The 14,126-nt window shown below is 43.4% G+C and overlaps 1 protein-coding gene across 1 annotated transcript in view; it reads left to right on the top strand.

Moving 5' to 3' along the window:
* STK39 (serine/threonine kinase 39) overlaps positions 1 to 14,126 on the top strand; it is a 116,252-nt gene that overhangs the window by 95,592 nt on the left and 6,534 nt on the right. The window contains 3 exon segments of the mRNA XM_053408827.1: positions 2,695 to 2,747; positions 5,692 to 5,760; positions 13,560 to 13,624. Of these exon segments, the coding sequence (XP_053264802.1) occupies positions 2,695 to 2,747; positions 5,692 to 5,760; positions 13,560 to 13,624 (187 nt within the window).

Below are 14,126 nucleotides of genomic sequence, written 5' to 3'. Positions count from 1 at the left end.
CTGCTATTAGCTTTTCAAGCAGATTGAGCTATTCGCCAGGAGAGGAAAAAAGTGCTCTACAGCAATTATGTTTGTATCTGGTCTTTGCCCACTTGCTGTTTCCAAAATGAGATGGCTGTCTTCTTTTTTCCTCTCCCTATGCCCTCACTTCTGTCCTCGGGCAAAGGAGATTGTTTTATTGACAAATGGGAAAGTGTCAATCAATATGAAAGTGGAAGTGCAGAATTAGCCGCATTATCAGAACATAAAGTTGTTTACGTTGTGTGTGGCACACATGTTAAACATGCTCTATCCTAAATTTTTTTTCCTTCCAGTAGCACATTGCTTCTCTCTATATCTATATCTGAAGAACACGTGTATCTGAAGAAGTGTGCATGCACACGAAAGCTCATACCAAGAACTAACTTAGTTGGTCTTTAAGGTGCTACTGGAAGGAAAAAATTTTTTTGTTTTGACTATGGCAGACCAACACGGCTACCTATCTGTAACATGCTCTATCCTGCATGGGCAGATTGACACAGAACTCAGCGAAAATGTTAAAATAAATGGTGGAATTAAATAGAAACATGTTAATGTTAACTACCTTCAGGCGTATTCTAGAAGGGATTGCCAGGATTAATATCTCCTTATGTTATATGCATTCTTACATACAAAGCTGTTCCAAATCCGTGTGCTACCGAACTTTTTATGGTACTAGCAAAACACCTATCACTATGAATTGAGGAAAGAGGAGTGAAATTACCGGTAGTCTCGTGCTGCTCTGGAGCTGTCTATATGCACAATACCTTTTTCTGTTTTTTAGTGGAAGGTGAGGAGAGGAGGTTTTCTCTCAATGAAATGTGTCTTCAGGAGCAGGACTTCAGAAACACAGGAAGTTGCTGCCTTAATCCATCTACCTCAGTATTCTCTACACTTGACTGGCAGCAGTTCCCCAGGGGTTCAGGGAGTATGTCTCAGGTGTACCTGGACATGCCGTGGATTGAACTTTGAATTGGCCTTTTCAATCTTAACTGTGTGGCCTTTCTGCAATCTACGTACCCACAGGTGTGAGGGGCAGCCATAGTAAAGGACACTGTTGGGAAGTAGCTAAACCCGGTGATCCAACTTTTGCCCAGGTGAGCTGGTTTTCACTCTCCCACCCCCGAATCATCCTGCTGATTAGTTGAATTTTGCATATGTGATCTCAAGGCTGAAATCAAGTGATTTCTTGCAGCCCATTCCTGAAAATGTTTGTTTGTTTGTTTGTTTGTTTGTTTGTTTATTAAATTCCCCAACATTTCAAAATGGCGTAGGACATCAATGAAATCAACCAAAGGTCTGCTTAAAAAGGAACGTTTTTGCCTGGTGCCTAAAGGTGTATAATGAAGGTGCCAGGCAAACTTCCCTGGGGGTGCATTCCACAAACGGGGAGCCACTGCAGAGAAGGCCCTTTCTCATGTTGCCACCCTCTGGACCCCACAGGGAGGAGGCACACAAAGAAGGGCCTCAGAAGATGATTTCAGGGTCCGGGTAGGTTTATATGGAAAGAGGTAGTCCTTGAGGTATTGCGGTCCTGAACCGTTTAAGGCTTTGTAGGTCAAAACCAGCACTTTGAATTGGGCCTGGAAAGCAATAGGTAGCCAGTGCAGTCAGACCAGGTCGGTGTAACCCTCTTCCTTCAGTAAGCAACCTGGCCGCTGAATTCCGTACTAGCTGAAGTTTCCGAACTGTCTTCAGAGGCAGCCCTACGTATTAAGTTCCCTTTACATAAGAAGGGCAGCATTTTTCGAAACAGATGTGCAGACTAATTTTTTGTTGAAAGCTCAGCTTATAAAACTGAAAGAGAAATATAACTTAACCTGCTGACTTTAGCGTGTTTGTAAGTGCTCTGCTGAGTGTTTGGGCAAGTGATAGCACTTCTCTCTTGAATTCGATTCCGTAATGCTTGTTTGTTTTCTTCTCATTTAACCTTACTCCTCTTCAGCTTAGTGATGCTGTGAAAATAAAGTCTCCAAAGAATGCCTGAAAGCTCTTGGGGCAGCACAGTGCTGTGGATTCAGCCCCTTATGATGGTTGACCCCCCCGCCCCCATTTCAGTGGCAGAATATAGAATTCGGGATGTATGAGTGGGGAGCCTTCAGCTTTCTAGCTGTTCTTTGACTACCACTCCCGTCATTCCTGACCATTGGCTATTCTGATGGGATTTGGAGTGCAACAACATCTGGAGGGTCACAGGTTTCCCACCTGCGCCCTAAGCTTATGTATAAGCAAAGGGTAGAAATACAAGACAAAAACTTGGAGGAACTTGAATTGAGTTTTCTGATTGTAATCTAGCCCTTTACTATTCAGGGAGAGAGTGCTGAGTTATATTTATACTTCTTTTGGTACAGAACAAAACTTACTTCTCTCTCATACTTTTTTCTTTTAAAAAATTGGATGCTCATAAAACTGAATGTAGACGTGTGTAATTTTAGATTTATTTGAAAAAAATGCAATATGGTTAAACTCGCCCCCCCCTTCAGGGTTTTCCCTTGTGTTGATGCCCTTGTGCATTTGTGATGCACTTGGGGAAAGACAAGGCCATAAAACTGCAAAATACTGCCTACATATTAATAGCAACTTATTTATGAAGCTTGAATACATTTGGAATGCACAAGGCTTGCACTTCATTACATTTTGATGTGTTTACCGTGGCTCCTTTTTTTCTCCCTCCAGGAATTCCAGAAAGGAACTTAATGACATACGATTTGAGTTTACTCCAGGCAGAGGTAAGACTTTTAATTGAAATTATGCTTTTATGGCTCCAAATGGTATTTCGGAAATTGATTTCTGCTTTATAGTTTAATATAAATTAGCTCTGTGAAATCGCTTGTACCAACCAAATGTTTTATATTACGCTACTTAACTGAAACAAAACTAGTGCCAAGTGTGTAAATTTTTAGTAGCATAGGTGTGGAATGTTTTGGTTCAAGGTAGAGGATACTAAAGAGAGAAAGAGAGAGAGGGAAAGAACGAGAAAGAGAGCACTCTATCAGTCTCTCTGAAAATTAATGTAATGAAGTGCGCAGTTCAAAGCAATCCTGCTGATAACTGACCTCAGAGTTGTACAGCTTATGAGTTACTGTGGCATACCAATAAGTGATGGCTATGTAAAAATTGTTCACTGCAGGGCAGAATATAAAGAGTGTGGGAGCCTTGGCAGTGAAGATTCTACTAACCGACCCCCTAGGGTACAATCTAGCAGTTTCAATTGCAGGGAGACACTGCAGCGGTGTAGCTCTTCTCATCTCTGCAGGATGTTTCGCCTAGTGCTGACTCCTTATCGATGTGCCCCAAAGGCACCACATGGGACCATCTTGGGTACTAAGCTTCAGCACAGTTGACTTCTCATTATGAGCACATTTGCGACCCAGGGGGTGGCTAAGAATTGGCTGCATTGTGTGTCAGGCTGCCATCTCCCAAGTGCCATTGTGGCAACTTGCCTACATGGCACTGTTCCTGTCATCAGGATTCCTTACTTCAAGGAAGTCTGCGTGTAAGAAAATGGCTCTGGCATTGCGATGCACGAATCTACACTTCCTTGGGTTGTTAAAAAGGGAGTCATCTTCTCGTACAGCTTTTCCCATGCTGCCTCTTGCACAATGCCACTGTTGCAGGTTGCCGGTTAAGCTGGTCAATGAAGGCCCGGGCAGTAGTAATAAGATTGTGCAAACGACGTCTCTTTGGGCCAATGCTTCAAAGTGGGAGGGGCTGCCAAAGATGGTTCTGGCCATTTGAATCTTCTGAAAAAGTTGGGTGGGGAGGTTGCAAGTTGCTTTTCACTAGTTCTAGGACTACTTTTGGATATTAATCGGTCTGCTGGTAAGTTTTTATGCTCACTTAATTTTATTTAATATATATAAAATGAACTGTTACTTATAGAACTGTTAGCGCTGTAGGGAGATTGCAAGTTTGATTACCTATTAGGAGTATTTTATTTAGGCTGTTATTTTTGTAAGCTGCCTTTCATGTGGAAAATGTCGCATATAAATAGATTGACTAGGACTGTTTAGGTATTAGGAGCTACATTGAAACCTTAGTGGTTTTGGGTAAGAAAATTCTACTGGGAACACCAAGATCCAGCGGGTGTATTTTTTGTAGCATGTTTGCTTCTAGTGCTGTTAACTTTGGGTGATAATGGCATTTGGTGGTGATATAGTAATTCAGGCCAAGATAGATACTAGCCGGGGGTTGACCCCCTTTTGTTACAAAGGTCCATACAGCACCCCTAATGCCTATTGCTATGGTCAAGCCATTTGCAGTACTTAAGAACAGAGTCACGTTCTCTGCAGAACACATGTCCTTTATCACAAACCCTGGTTCTGATGAAACAAGTATGTAAAGCATGCATCTGCCTTTAAATGCAAGTATGCCAGCAATGCTGTGCAATGTTCGGAAACCCTGGAACATTGCATTTGTGATGGGAAGTAGCAGTTTGCACATGGCAGTTCATAGAATCCTAGAATTGTAGAGTTGGAGGGGACCCTGAGGATCATCAAGTCCAACCCACAGCAATGCAGGAATAAGCAGTTGTCCCATATGGGAATCGAACCTGCAACCTTGACATGATCAGCACCACGCTTTAACCAACTGAGCTATCCAGTTTGCGTTTGCTTCATAAACTGTGGGCCTGCCTTAACAGCGTACACACTTCCAAAAGCCATCTTGATGAACTTAAACACTTTCAATATACAAAATATTACGATGGAAGGCTTTATCCAAAGCTGTTCAAGCTTAACCTTTTCACCAAGTAAACGGTAAACTTGGACTTCATTGAGAATGATGCACTCAACAGGGCTTTCCTTTTTTGAAGTTTTTGTTGTAGCAAATCTGAGGGCTGAAGACATAAGTCACTTAGGGGAGAAACATACAGCAGCAGCATGTGTTTATATGGCTGCTAGAGCTTCTATGGTGGAAGACCCAGCTGTCCACATGCCTCTCTCCTTACATATCCATTTAGGGTTTTTATTTATTGTGGCATCAAGTGCTGCCATGTCATTGTGGTCCTAATACAGGAATATGTTACTTTTAGTTGAGATAACTAAAATGTCGTAGCATTGAAGGGTTACACAGATCATGGAAGTCTTATACGCTACTCAGTACCTGTAGGCAGGACTGTATCAATCCTTTACATGGGGAGAAAGTTGTTTAGAGTGTTGTCTTTTCCTCCGCAACACTTTTACGTCGAGCCAGTGCAAACACTTGCTTCTGAAGCTGTTCGTGAATTTGGGTCTAGCTGCTCCTTGTGTCCTGAACTGAAAGCTCTTATTAAAAGTGAGGGATGGAGAAAGACCGTGTGGCTCTCAGGCCCTGTTTATTTCATAGGCCCCCTTAACTTTCCTACATTCATTACAATGTGGATACCTAATTACATGGCTGAGGAGGAATTCCACTGGCTTAAACAAAGGAGCTTTATAGGATTGGTGAGGAATTAAACAATTAACCCTGTGCTTTTGAATGTGTGTAGAAAATGAAAGAACTACCAGTGGTGGAATACATGGTGCCTCTAACAAAAATAAGTTTTGGTTTTAAGCACCCTTTGGTAATGGACGTCCATAGATTAAAATTACTTTTAAAACAAATTTCCCTGGCTTATTGATTTTTGTTTTGTTTTGTCCCCCCCCCCCCCAGTTTAATTATGACTAATACATATTCATTTCACGTTCCACACAGACACAGCAGATGGCGTTTCTCAAGAGCTGTTCTCTGCAGGCCTGGTTGACGGCCACGATGTAGTCATAGGTAAATCATGTTTCGTTTTGAAATTACACTGTTGCTGTAACTCAGTATGGTTAAATGGATAAGGGCCCATTCAGAACCTCTCTTATTCTTTGGTTTTGCACAAAAAGGACCCGTGTTATCAAAACTTCATTGACTACCATCGATTCTCAAGGGAATCCTCAGCATGATTTCTAATATAAATAAGCAATACGGTACTTCAGTGTGGTTTAACTAAGATATTTTTATTTAGCTTCAGTGATTATCTGTGCCTCCTGGTGGAATTCTTGCTTGTTTGGTAACATAAAATGTTCAGCTTCATTTGGAACTCTTCTGTATCTGTGGTGTTAGGATCTATGCATATGCTTCTAAAAGTATGAGGTTTTCTTCTCTTCTGACCCCCCCCCCAAAAAAAAACCCCACACTCCACAGCATTTCAGGCTGAGATTTTCACAGAAATAGGCCTTACAAAAGGCTCCAACATATCTTTTGGGCACCAACATCCTGTCCCTAAGAAAAATGAGGTTTCTTTATGGTTCTCATAACCTTCCAGTGTCCTCCATAGACATAAGAAGGAGATCCAGAAAATGAAAGAGAAGAGAGTGTGCAACTTCCTCTGATATAAAGACAGGGCCTATTGGATGAACTCATTAAAGGGGGAAGATTCCCAGTGTCTGCCAAAAATGCATATAAGCTCCTTGCTTACTGGTGTGTGTGTCTTGATTTACTGACATTTCTCCTCACCAAAACAATCTTCTCAGGTTTTTTCCCCTACAGGGATTGCTGTAGAAGCTTAGTTTAGCTAAATTTATTTTTTTTAGGAAGGAACAGGTTCCATCAGTTCCCAAAGCACCCTGATTGACAGCAACCGGTACGTTGCAATTCCACTTTTCAGCTGAAGCATGCAGAGAAGCAACCTGTAGATAATACCCCGCCCATCTGGTTGGGTTTCTCCAGCCACTCTGGGCGACTCCCAACAGAATATTAAAAACACGATAAAACATCAAACATTAAAAAGTTCCCTAAACAGGGCTGCGTTTAGATGTCTTCTGAAAGTCAGATAGTTGTTTATTTCTTTGACATCTGATGGGAGGGCAGGCGCCACTACTGAGAAGGCCCTCTGCCTGGTTCCCTGTAACCTCATTTCTTGCAGGGAGGGAACCACCAGAAGGCCCTTGGAGCTGGACCTCAGTGTCCGGGCTGGACGATGGAGGTGGAGATGCTTCAGGTATACTGGGCAGAGGCCGTTTAGGGCTTTAAAGGTCGGCACCAACGCTTTGAATTATGCCCGGAAACGTACTGGGAACCAATGTAGGTCTTTCAGGACCGGTGTCATGTGGTCTCAGCGGCCACTCCCAGTCACCAGTCAAGCTGCTACATTCTGGATTAGTTGTAGTTTCCGGGTCACCTTCAATGGTAGCCCCATGTAGAGCGCGTTGCAGTAGTCCAAGTGGGAGATAACTAGAGCATGCACCACTCTGGCGAGACAGTCTGCGGGCAGGTAGGGTCTCAGCCTGCGTACCAGATCAAAGTGCAGACAAAACTCTCAAGTTTTGTGAAAGCCTTGTGAGATTTGATCTTCCAGTAGGCTTTATAGAATTGTAGAGTTGGAAGGGACTCGGAGGGCCATCTGGTCCAACCCCCTGTAAGACAGGAATCTCAACTAAAGCATCCATGACAGGTGGCCATCCAACCTCTGCCTAAACACACACAAACCTGAAGCTACAGAAGCAGAAAGATACCGTATTTTTCGCCCAATAGGACGCACTTTTCCCCCTCCAAAAATGAAGGGGAAATGTGTGTGCGTCCTATGGGGCGAATGCAGGCTTTCGCTGAAGCCTGGAGAGCGAGAGGCGTCGGTGCGCACCGACCCCTTGCTCTCCAGGCTTCAGGAAGCTATTCGCAAGCCTTGGGAGCCCGGTGGGAGTGCCCACCGGGCTCCCAAGGCTTGCAGGCAGCAGCCTGCAGCCCGAAGCATGTGGTGCGCTGCGGAGCACGCCCCGTGCTTCAGGCAGATGTCCGCAAGCCTTGCGCGCCCGGTGGGAGGTCCCGCCGGGCGTGCAAGGCTTGGGACGGCAGCCTGCAGCCCGAAGCACGGGGTGCGCTGCGGAGCACGCCCCGTGCTTCGGGCAGATGTCCGCAAGCCTTGCGCGCCCGGCAGGACCTCCCGCCGGGCTCGCAAGGCTTGCGGGCGGCAGCCTGTTCTGGGGGTTGGGGTCGGGGGAAGCTCGGGCTTTCCCCGCCCCCAGCCCCGCAAGCTCCCAGAGTGATGCCAAAGCTGTGCGCAGCTTCAGCATCGCTCTGGCTCCCTTTCTGGGGTCGGGGGAAGCTCGGGCTTCCCCCGCCCCAGGCCCGCGCCTGGGGGGGAAAAATAATTTCACCCCCTTTATTTCCCCCCCCCCCAAATCTAGGTGCGTCCTATGGGCCGGTGCGTCCTATAGGGCGAAAAATACGGTAATGGTTTGAGATGGTAGGTGGCATTTACCTCTGCCCCTTTTTCTTCCTATTGCATCAGCCAAGTACTTCATTGAGGGAATCTGGAACAGTGTCCCATAGCACACACCAGACCTGCTGTTTGTCCTCCAAAGCCATTGGGTCATGAGTGTGCTTGCTTTTTAAGTTAGAACCTTTATTCCTGATCCTAACTTTGGTATGTGGGTGAAACGTTCATGTGTAGAGAACTAACCAGTCAGGTGACGCCCCCTCCCCCACCACCTGTAGTCAAGTGGTTCAGTCTAGACATAGGTTTTATTACTTAAGTGAGAAATAGAGCCCTATGGTTCTAATTTAAACCTTTTTGGTGTTGACTGGCTGTCCTTCCCACCAGCCCTAGCCAGCATCGCCCAGTTCTCGGGGATGATGGTAGCTGGAGTCGTACAAACATCTGGAAGGCTACAGATTAAGCACCCCGCCTATATAAATAGGTAACAAAGATGGTAACTGCAACTGGCTTTGACAAGGTGACTGGGAAATCTCTGGTGTAAAATAAATGTAAAATATCATTGAAGGAATTTTCTCCAGTGCCCTCTTCATCCTATGAAGTTTGTATAGCAAGCTTTGCATTTTGAATTTACTCTGAATATATATATATTTAAGATAATAGGGGGCTTATGCCTTGGTAACCAAGAGGGGTTGAAATATTATATGACATCGACTTCTGGTGAGACTTGAGTAAAGAAGAATTATTTGTTTAGTCTTTGCGCAATGTGTTTAAAAAGAAAAGGCATAAAAGGTTAACCGAAATAGCGCACTTTAACATAATTTCTCGCCATACTTCAGTCGGATTGGTCAGATACATAAGAGTGAATTTGCTTAAGGATATGAAAATAACAGTATTCTTTGTCTTGAAAAATCCCATAGTGACTTGCTCCATGGCATGGTTTGCCTTCGTAATGTAAAAGTCGCTTGCTTCAGTTTTATATTAAAAGAGAGATCAAAGTGTCTGCATACAGTCTCTGCCTAATTTGCAATGGCATTTGTAGTTAAAACACAAGAGAATATTGTAAAGCTTCTGAAGACTTGCCACTTCTGCTTTCATCATTTTCCCTGCCTATTTATTTCCCCGTCTTCTACACCTCCATCTCTTGATACATACATCTAGCTGAAGATGGAATTTAGATGTCTTTTTGCGCAGCTTTCCATCCTGCTCCTTAATGCACTGTGAATCGTTAAGATACGGGAAAGCCATGAAACAGTAACATGCATGGCCAGGGGTACAAAACACAACAGAAACCTTTTTCACAAAGCACTCTCTGTCTCAAAACTTCATGACTCGATCCTTGTTTCAGAAGGCTTTAGGTTGTGTCTTTCTTTCTTTCTTTCTCTCTCTCTCTCTCTCTCTCTCTCTCTCTCTCTCTCTCTTATATTTTTTTCAAGTTGCTTCTTGGATAAAATAGTGATATTAATTTCCCCACCTATTCTTGATCTCCACTTTGTGTGTTCCTGTCCTTCAAAACCTCGTTCACAAATCACCAGGATTCACTTTAGTATTCCTTAGAGAGAATTTGATAATGTAACGGGGGGCTAAACTAAATTTTGGACAGCAGACCCCCTGTAACGATCTCACAGCTTTTATTTTTTACGGAAAAGCTGCTGCGGCAGGTGACCATTTTGAGCAGTGAATCACTGCGGGAGAGAAACCATTTGACCCTTTTAGTTTTTCTGCTCAGAACTAGGATTGAAATACAGGAATGTGTGTCTGCACTTGTGCACATCAGAGGTTATTTTTAACCTTATGATGTTCCTGAGCAAAGTGTGGCTTCTCTTCTTAACAGTTAGCTGACAGTGCAATTTGCAGGGATTACTTGCAGGCGTTCCCTTGATCTGCACCTCTGTCTGCCATTGCATCCTATCTCAAAACCCAAAGTAGTTTCTTCAGGGGAGATACCTTGAGTTAACAGGAATTGGTTGTCAAATAACATTTCCTGTTTCGATTAAAATATAAGGACTGAAATTTGTCAAGAGCTTCTGCTTGATCTTTCTTCAGTAGTCAGTTTCATGAAAGTGATGGTAGATGTTGACAATGGAGGCACTGATTGATAACTGCCAGGCTAGTATGAAGTGGCACACGTTGATTTTTAACAACCCACACATAAAGTACTTTATGCTGTACTGTGTATGTTTTTCAAGTGTTCTCCCATGACTGCAAACCTGCCTTTTGAGCCTCTCTTGTGTGTATTGATGTGGAATGTAGGCTGTGGGAGAGTCTGAACCAGGGTTGCAGCGTAGGTTACCAGAGCCCGGTGCCGCCGGAGCGTTGGGTGGCTGGGTAACGGATGGAGTACACATGCGCATTCAACTGCCTAATGGCATCTGCGTAACCCAGGAGGTCACAGCCATAGAGATAAGAAGAGTCATTTCCTTGTCTGGAGAGGTCACTTCCAGGTTCACATGCAGAAGCCGTTTTCAATGGAGCCCACAGCTGTATTGAGGCAGCACTGGGTGTTGAAATTTTGTGCTCCTAACAATTTTGCAAGGGACGCAGGTGGCGCTGTGGGTTAAATCACAGAGCCTAAGACTTGCCGATCAGAAGGTTGGCGGTTCGAATCCCTGCGACGGGGTGAGCTCCCGTTGCTCGGTCCCTGCTCCTGCCAACCTAGCGGTTCGGAAGCATGTCAAAGTGCAAGTAGATAAATAGGTACCGCTCCGGTGGGAAGGTAAACGGCATTTCCGTGCGCTGCTCTGGTTCGCCAGAAGCGGCTTAGTCATGCTGTACGCCAGCTCCCTCGGCCAATAAAGTGAGATGAGCGCCGCAACCCCAGAGTCGGTCACGACTAGACCTAACGGTCAGGGGTCCCTTTACCTTTACCTTTAACAATTTTGCTCCCAGGGCAACCACCCCTGTGGCCCCTCCACACTACGCCACTGGTCTGAACTGTAGCCAGCACAAGAGTGTTTTGTGGCACCTTTGATGACTAACAGATTTATTATGACATAAGATTTTGTGAGCATGGGAAAATGCACAAGGCACTTCCAGTATTGTATGGAAACTTCCTTAATCAATATCCATGGGTAATTTTCAAGTAGGTTTTACTCAGAATAGACCCATTGAAATGAATGGCCCTAACAGACATGTTCAGCATGGCTACTTTGAGTAAAACTTGGTTGACTACAAGTTCTGCATATTGTGCTCAAGCTGAAATGTTGTGAAGCTCGCCCCCCCCCCCCAGTTCAGCAAAGAAACTTGAACCAAGGCATTTTCATTCTGTTAGTTTCTAATCTGGGCCTACTGTGGCCCTGTTCTTTAGTGAGAGTACTGCTTTTCTTCACCTAGTGCTGCCTCAGCTGGGATCCTTCTTTTCAAGAAAACTTTGGATAAAGGCTGACTGATTGAGTTATTCTGGAAACTAGTTAATCACACATTCAGTTCCTTCTACTCTTGCAGTGCAGCAGGTTTAATGAACCAACGACTTTCAAATGTCAAAATTAACATAGTAATGGCATCAGATCTATGCGGAAATAAGTATCTTAAAATGCTTGTCAAAGAACACGAAGTAATTTCCAATGGTTTCTTCATACTTCTAAAGCTGGGCTATACCTTATGCTCACCACTGAAAACATGAACGGCCTAGCTTAGCCTGTTGAACTCTTAAATAACTCCCAGTAATGGGCAGAAATAATAGGAGTGGGGATTGTTCACAATCAAACTCAGAGGAGAGGAGGAGCTACCGTCTTGTCTTTGTCCATTGTCTGTCTCTACTGCCTCTTTCCGGAGTGGCTAATTTTCCCAAGGATTTGGGAGGATGAGGTCTAGGGACTGTTAAATATGAGACTTCACACCAGGAACGCTGCATCTCTATTTGTTTCTTCATTATAATTTGTTTTTACATATCATAAAACCCATGTGGCACAACTTACTTTTTGATAGATGCTTGGGGGACGTGGGCAGGACTAACCAGGTTTTGTTGGACTCCAGTTCCAACCATCATGGCCAGTGGTCAGGGATGATGGTAGTTGCACAGCATTTGCCCATTTTATCATAATAAAGAGTGAAAGATTGCTTATGTAAGCACATAACTAGAAGAGAAACAGAATTACAATAAGAAATGATTGTCAACACACTGGTGTTTTTCTAATAGCCAGAAAACAAAATTACTGTTTGCGTTAAAAGAAAACAGAAGGGACAGGAAGGGAGCAATGACACTTAAAAGCAAACAGTGTCTGTGACTTAAGAGTATTTGACTGCATATGATCAAGCTCAGGCTGGATTGGGGTGGAGCTCATGTCGTATTTGACATGCTGCCTGAAGCATCCTGGTTGCAAAGTTTGCACCATGTTGCTACTGCCACATTTGCAAATACTTTTCACAAGCGTGTTCTAATAAGTATATTCTCAAATGCTGTTAGGGCAGTGGTGGTGATGGTGAACTTGCCACTGGGATGCCACTTGTGATTTCATCCACTACTCTTAGAGCAGACGTACATTTCTTCAAACTGACCAAGCCAAGTGCAGCCCAGGGACCATGTATTTTAGGTGCTAGAAAACAGTATCAGCACCACCCATCTTCACCATACCAGGCAGCTGACAGCAACAGAAGGGTAATGAAGTTGGTGGTGGGGCACCAGAGGTGAGCTAAATTCAACTTGGTGGGTCACAAGAGATAAAATGAAAGTTTACCTCCTGGGATTGGCATTGAATAGATAAAAGCTGTAGACTCAGGAGTCAGAAGGTGCCAGCTGACTATTATTTTTCTGCTTTTAGAATATATAAAGTTCAGACCTCTTCTTAGTGAAGAGAAAAACCCACACTTTCCCCTTAAAAAATAAATCTATTTCTTCTACTACTTAGCAAGAAAACTAGGCCATATAGATCTTTTTTTAAACTTGCAGTCCTACAGAAGATGGTGGTCTTGTGGGTTGTGTGTTAATTACTACCCTGTTGTTTCTCTTTTTAAAGCTATAAATAACATTCTGTTTACCCACTTAATATGCTGGGTTGAAATGGCTATTAAATTATCATAGTCTTCAGAAGTTGAGTGCAAGTGTGCAACTAATACAATATATATTTTCCCGTCTTTCTAAGTCCTGGTCCCTACAAAACAAGCTCTGCGAAAATGTTAGAACAGAAACCATATTGAGATGAAATTTTGCAATTTCCCCCCCATGAGGCTCCATCTACAGAGGACAAATATTAAATCAGGACACAAGGAAATAGAGCAGGCGCTTGCCATGCATCTGTTGCAATCAAGCGGAAATTTGTGTAATTTGGGGTGCAGCTTCTTACAAGTGCACTATTCTGCTTCTCCTGAATAAATGTATTCAATGATTAACTGTATACCATGTTGCTTTCTGTGTACTCCATTTTGTATGCTTTGTTTTCCTCAGTTGCTGCTAATTTACAAAAAATAGTAGATGATCCCAAGGCCTTGAAAACATTAACCTTTAAGCTGGTAAGTACAGTACTGTGGTCAATAAAGTAATGTAATAAATAGAAAACAATTACTGATCTTTTGAGCCAGGTCTTCTTAATTTCTAGTGCTTTATTAGCTGCCTTTCTGCACTGAACATTGAACTTTTCAACATTTTATTACCCTACACAAACTGAAACAGGAAAGCAGAAAACAGTTTTAATGGTCTCTTTTTTTCGAAAAAACAAACAGTTCACTAACTGGAAAGGATAATTTGCAGAAAACAGCACTACTTAATTGCAAAGAGGAAAAAAAACAAACTTGGCATATGTATCCAAAGATTCAACAGCTGCTCTTGAAGTTAAGCGACTATTGATGTCTCAGGTTTATTACTTAGGAAAATAGCCAAGGCTTTCTGATTGGGACCAGCTGAACCAATGGCTCTACAGTATTTTCTATAAAGAGAGCAGAATCTGAAGTATTCTTTGTGGAGGGGACTTGCTGTTGTCTTGTGTTAACAGTGCTGTGCTTGAAGTGCAATAAG

The sequence above is a fragment of the Podarcis raffonei genome, chromosome 1 (assembly GCF_027172205.1).
Source record: "Podarcis raffonei isolate rPodRaf1 chromosome 1, rPodRaf1.pri, whole genome shotgun sequence".
Lineage (NCBI taxonomy): Eukaryota > Metazoa > Chordata > Lepidosauria > Squamata > Lacertidae > Podarcis > Podarcis raffonei.
This window is presented reverse-complemented; position numbering and strand designations above follow the sequence as displayed.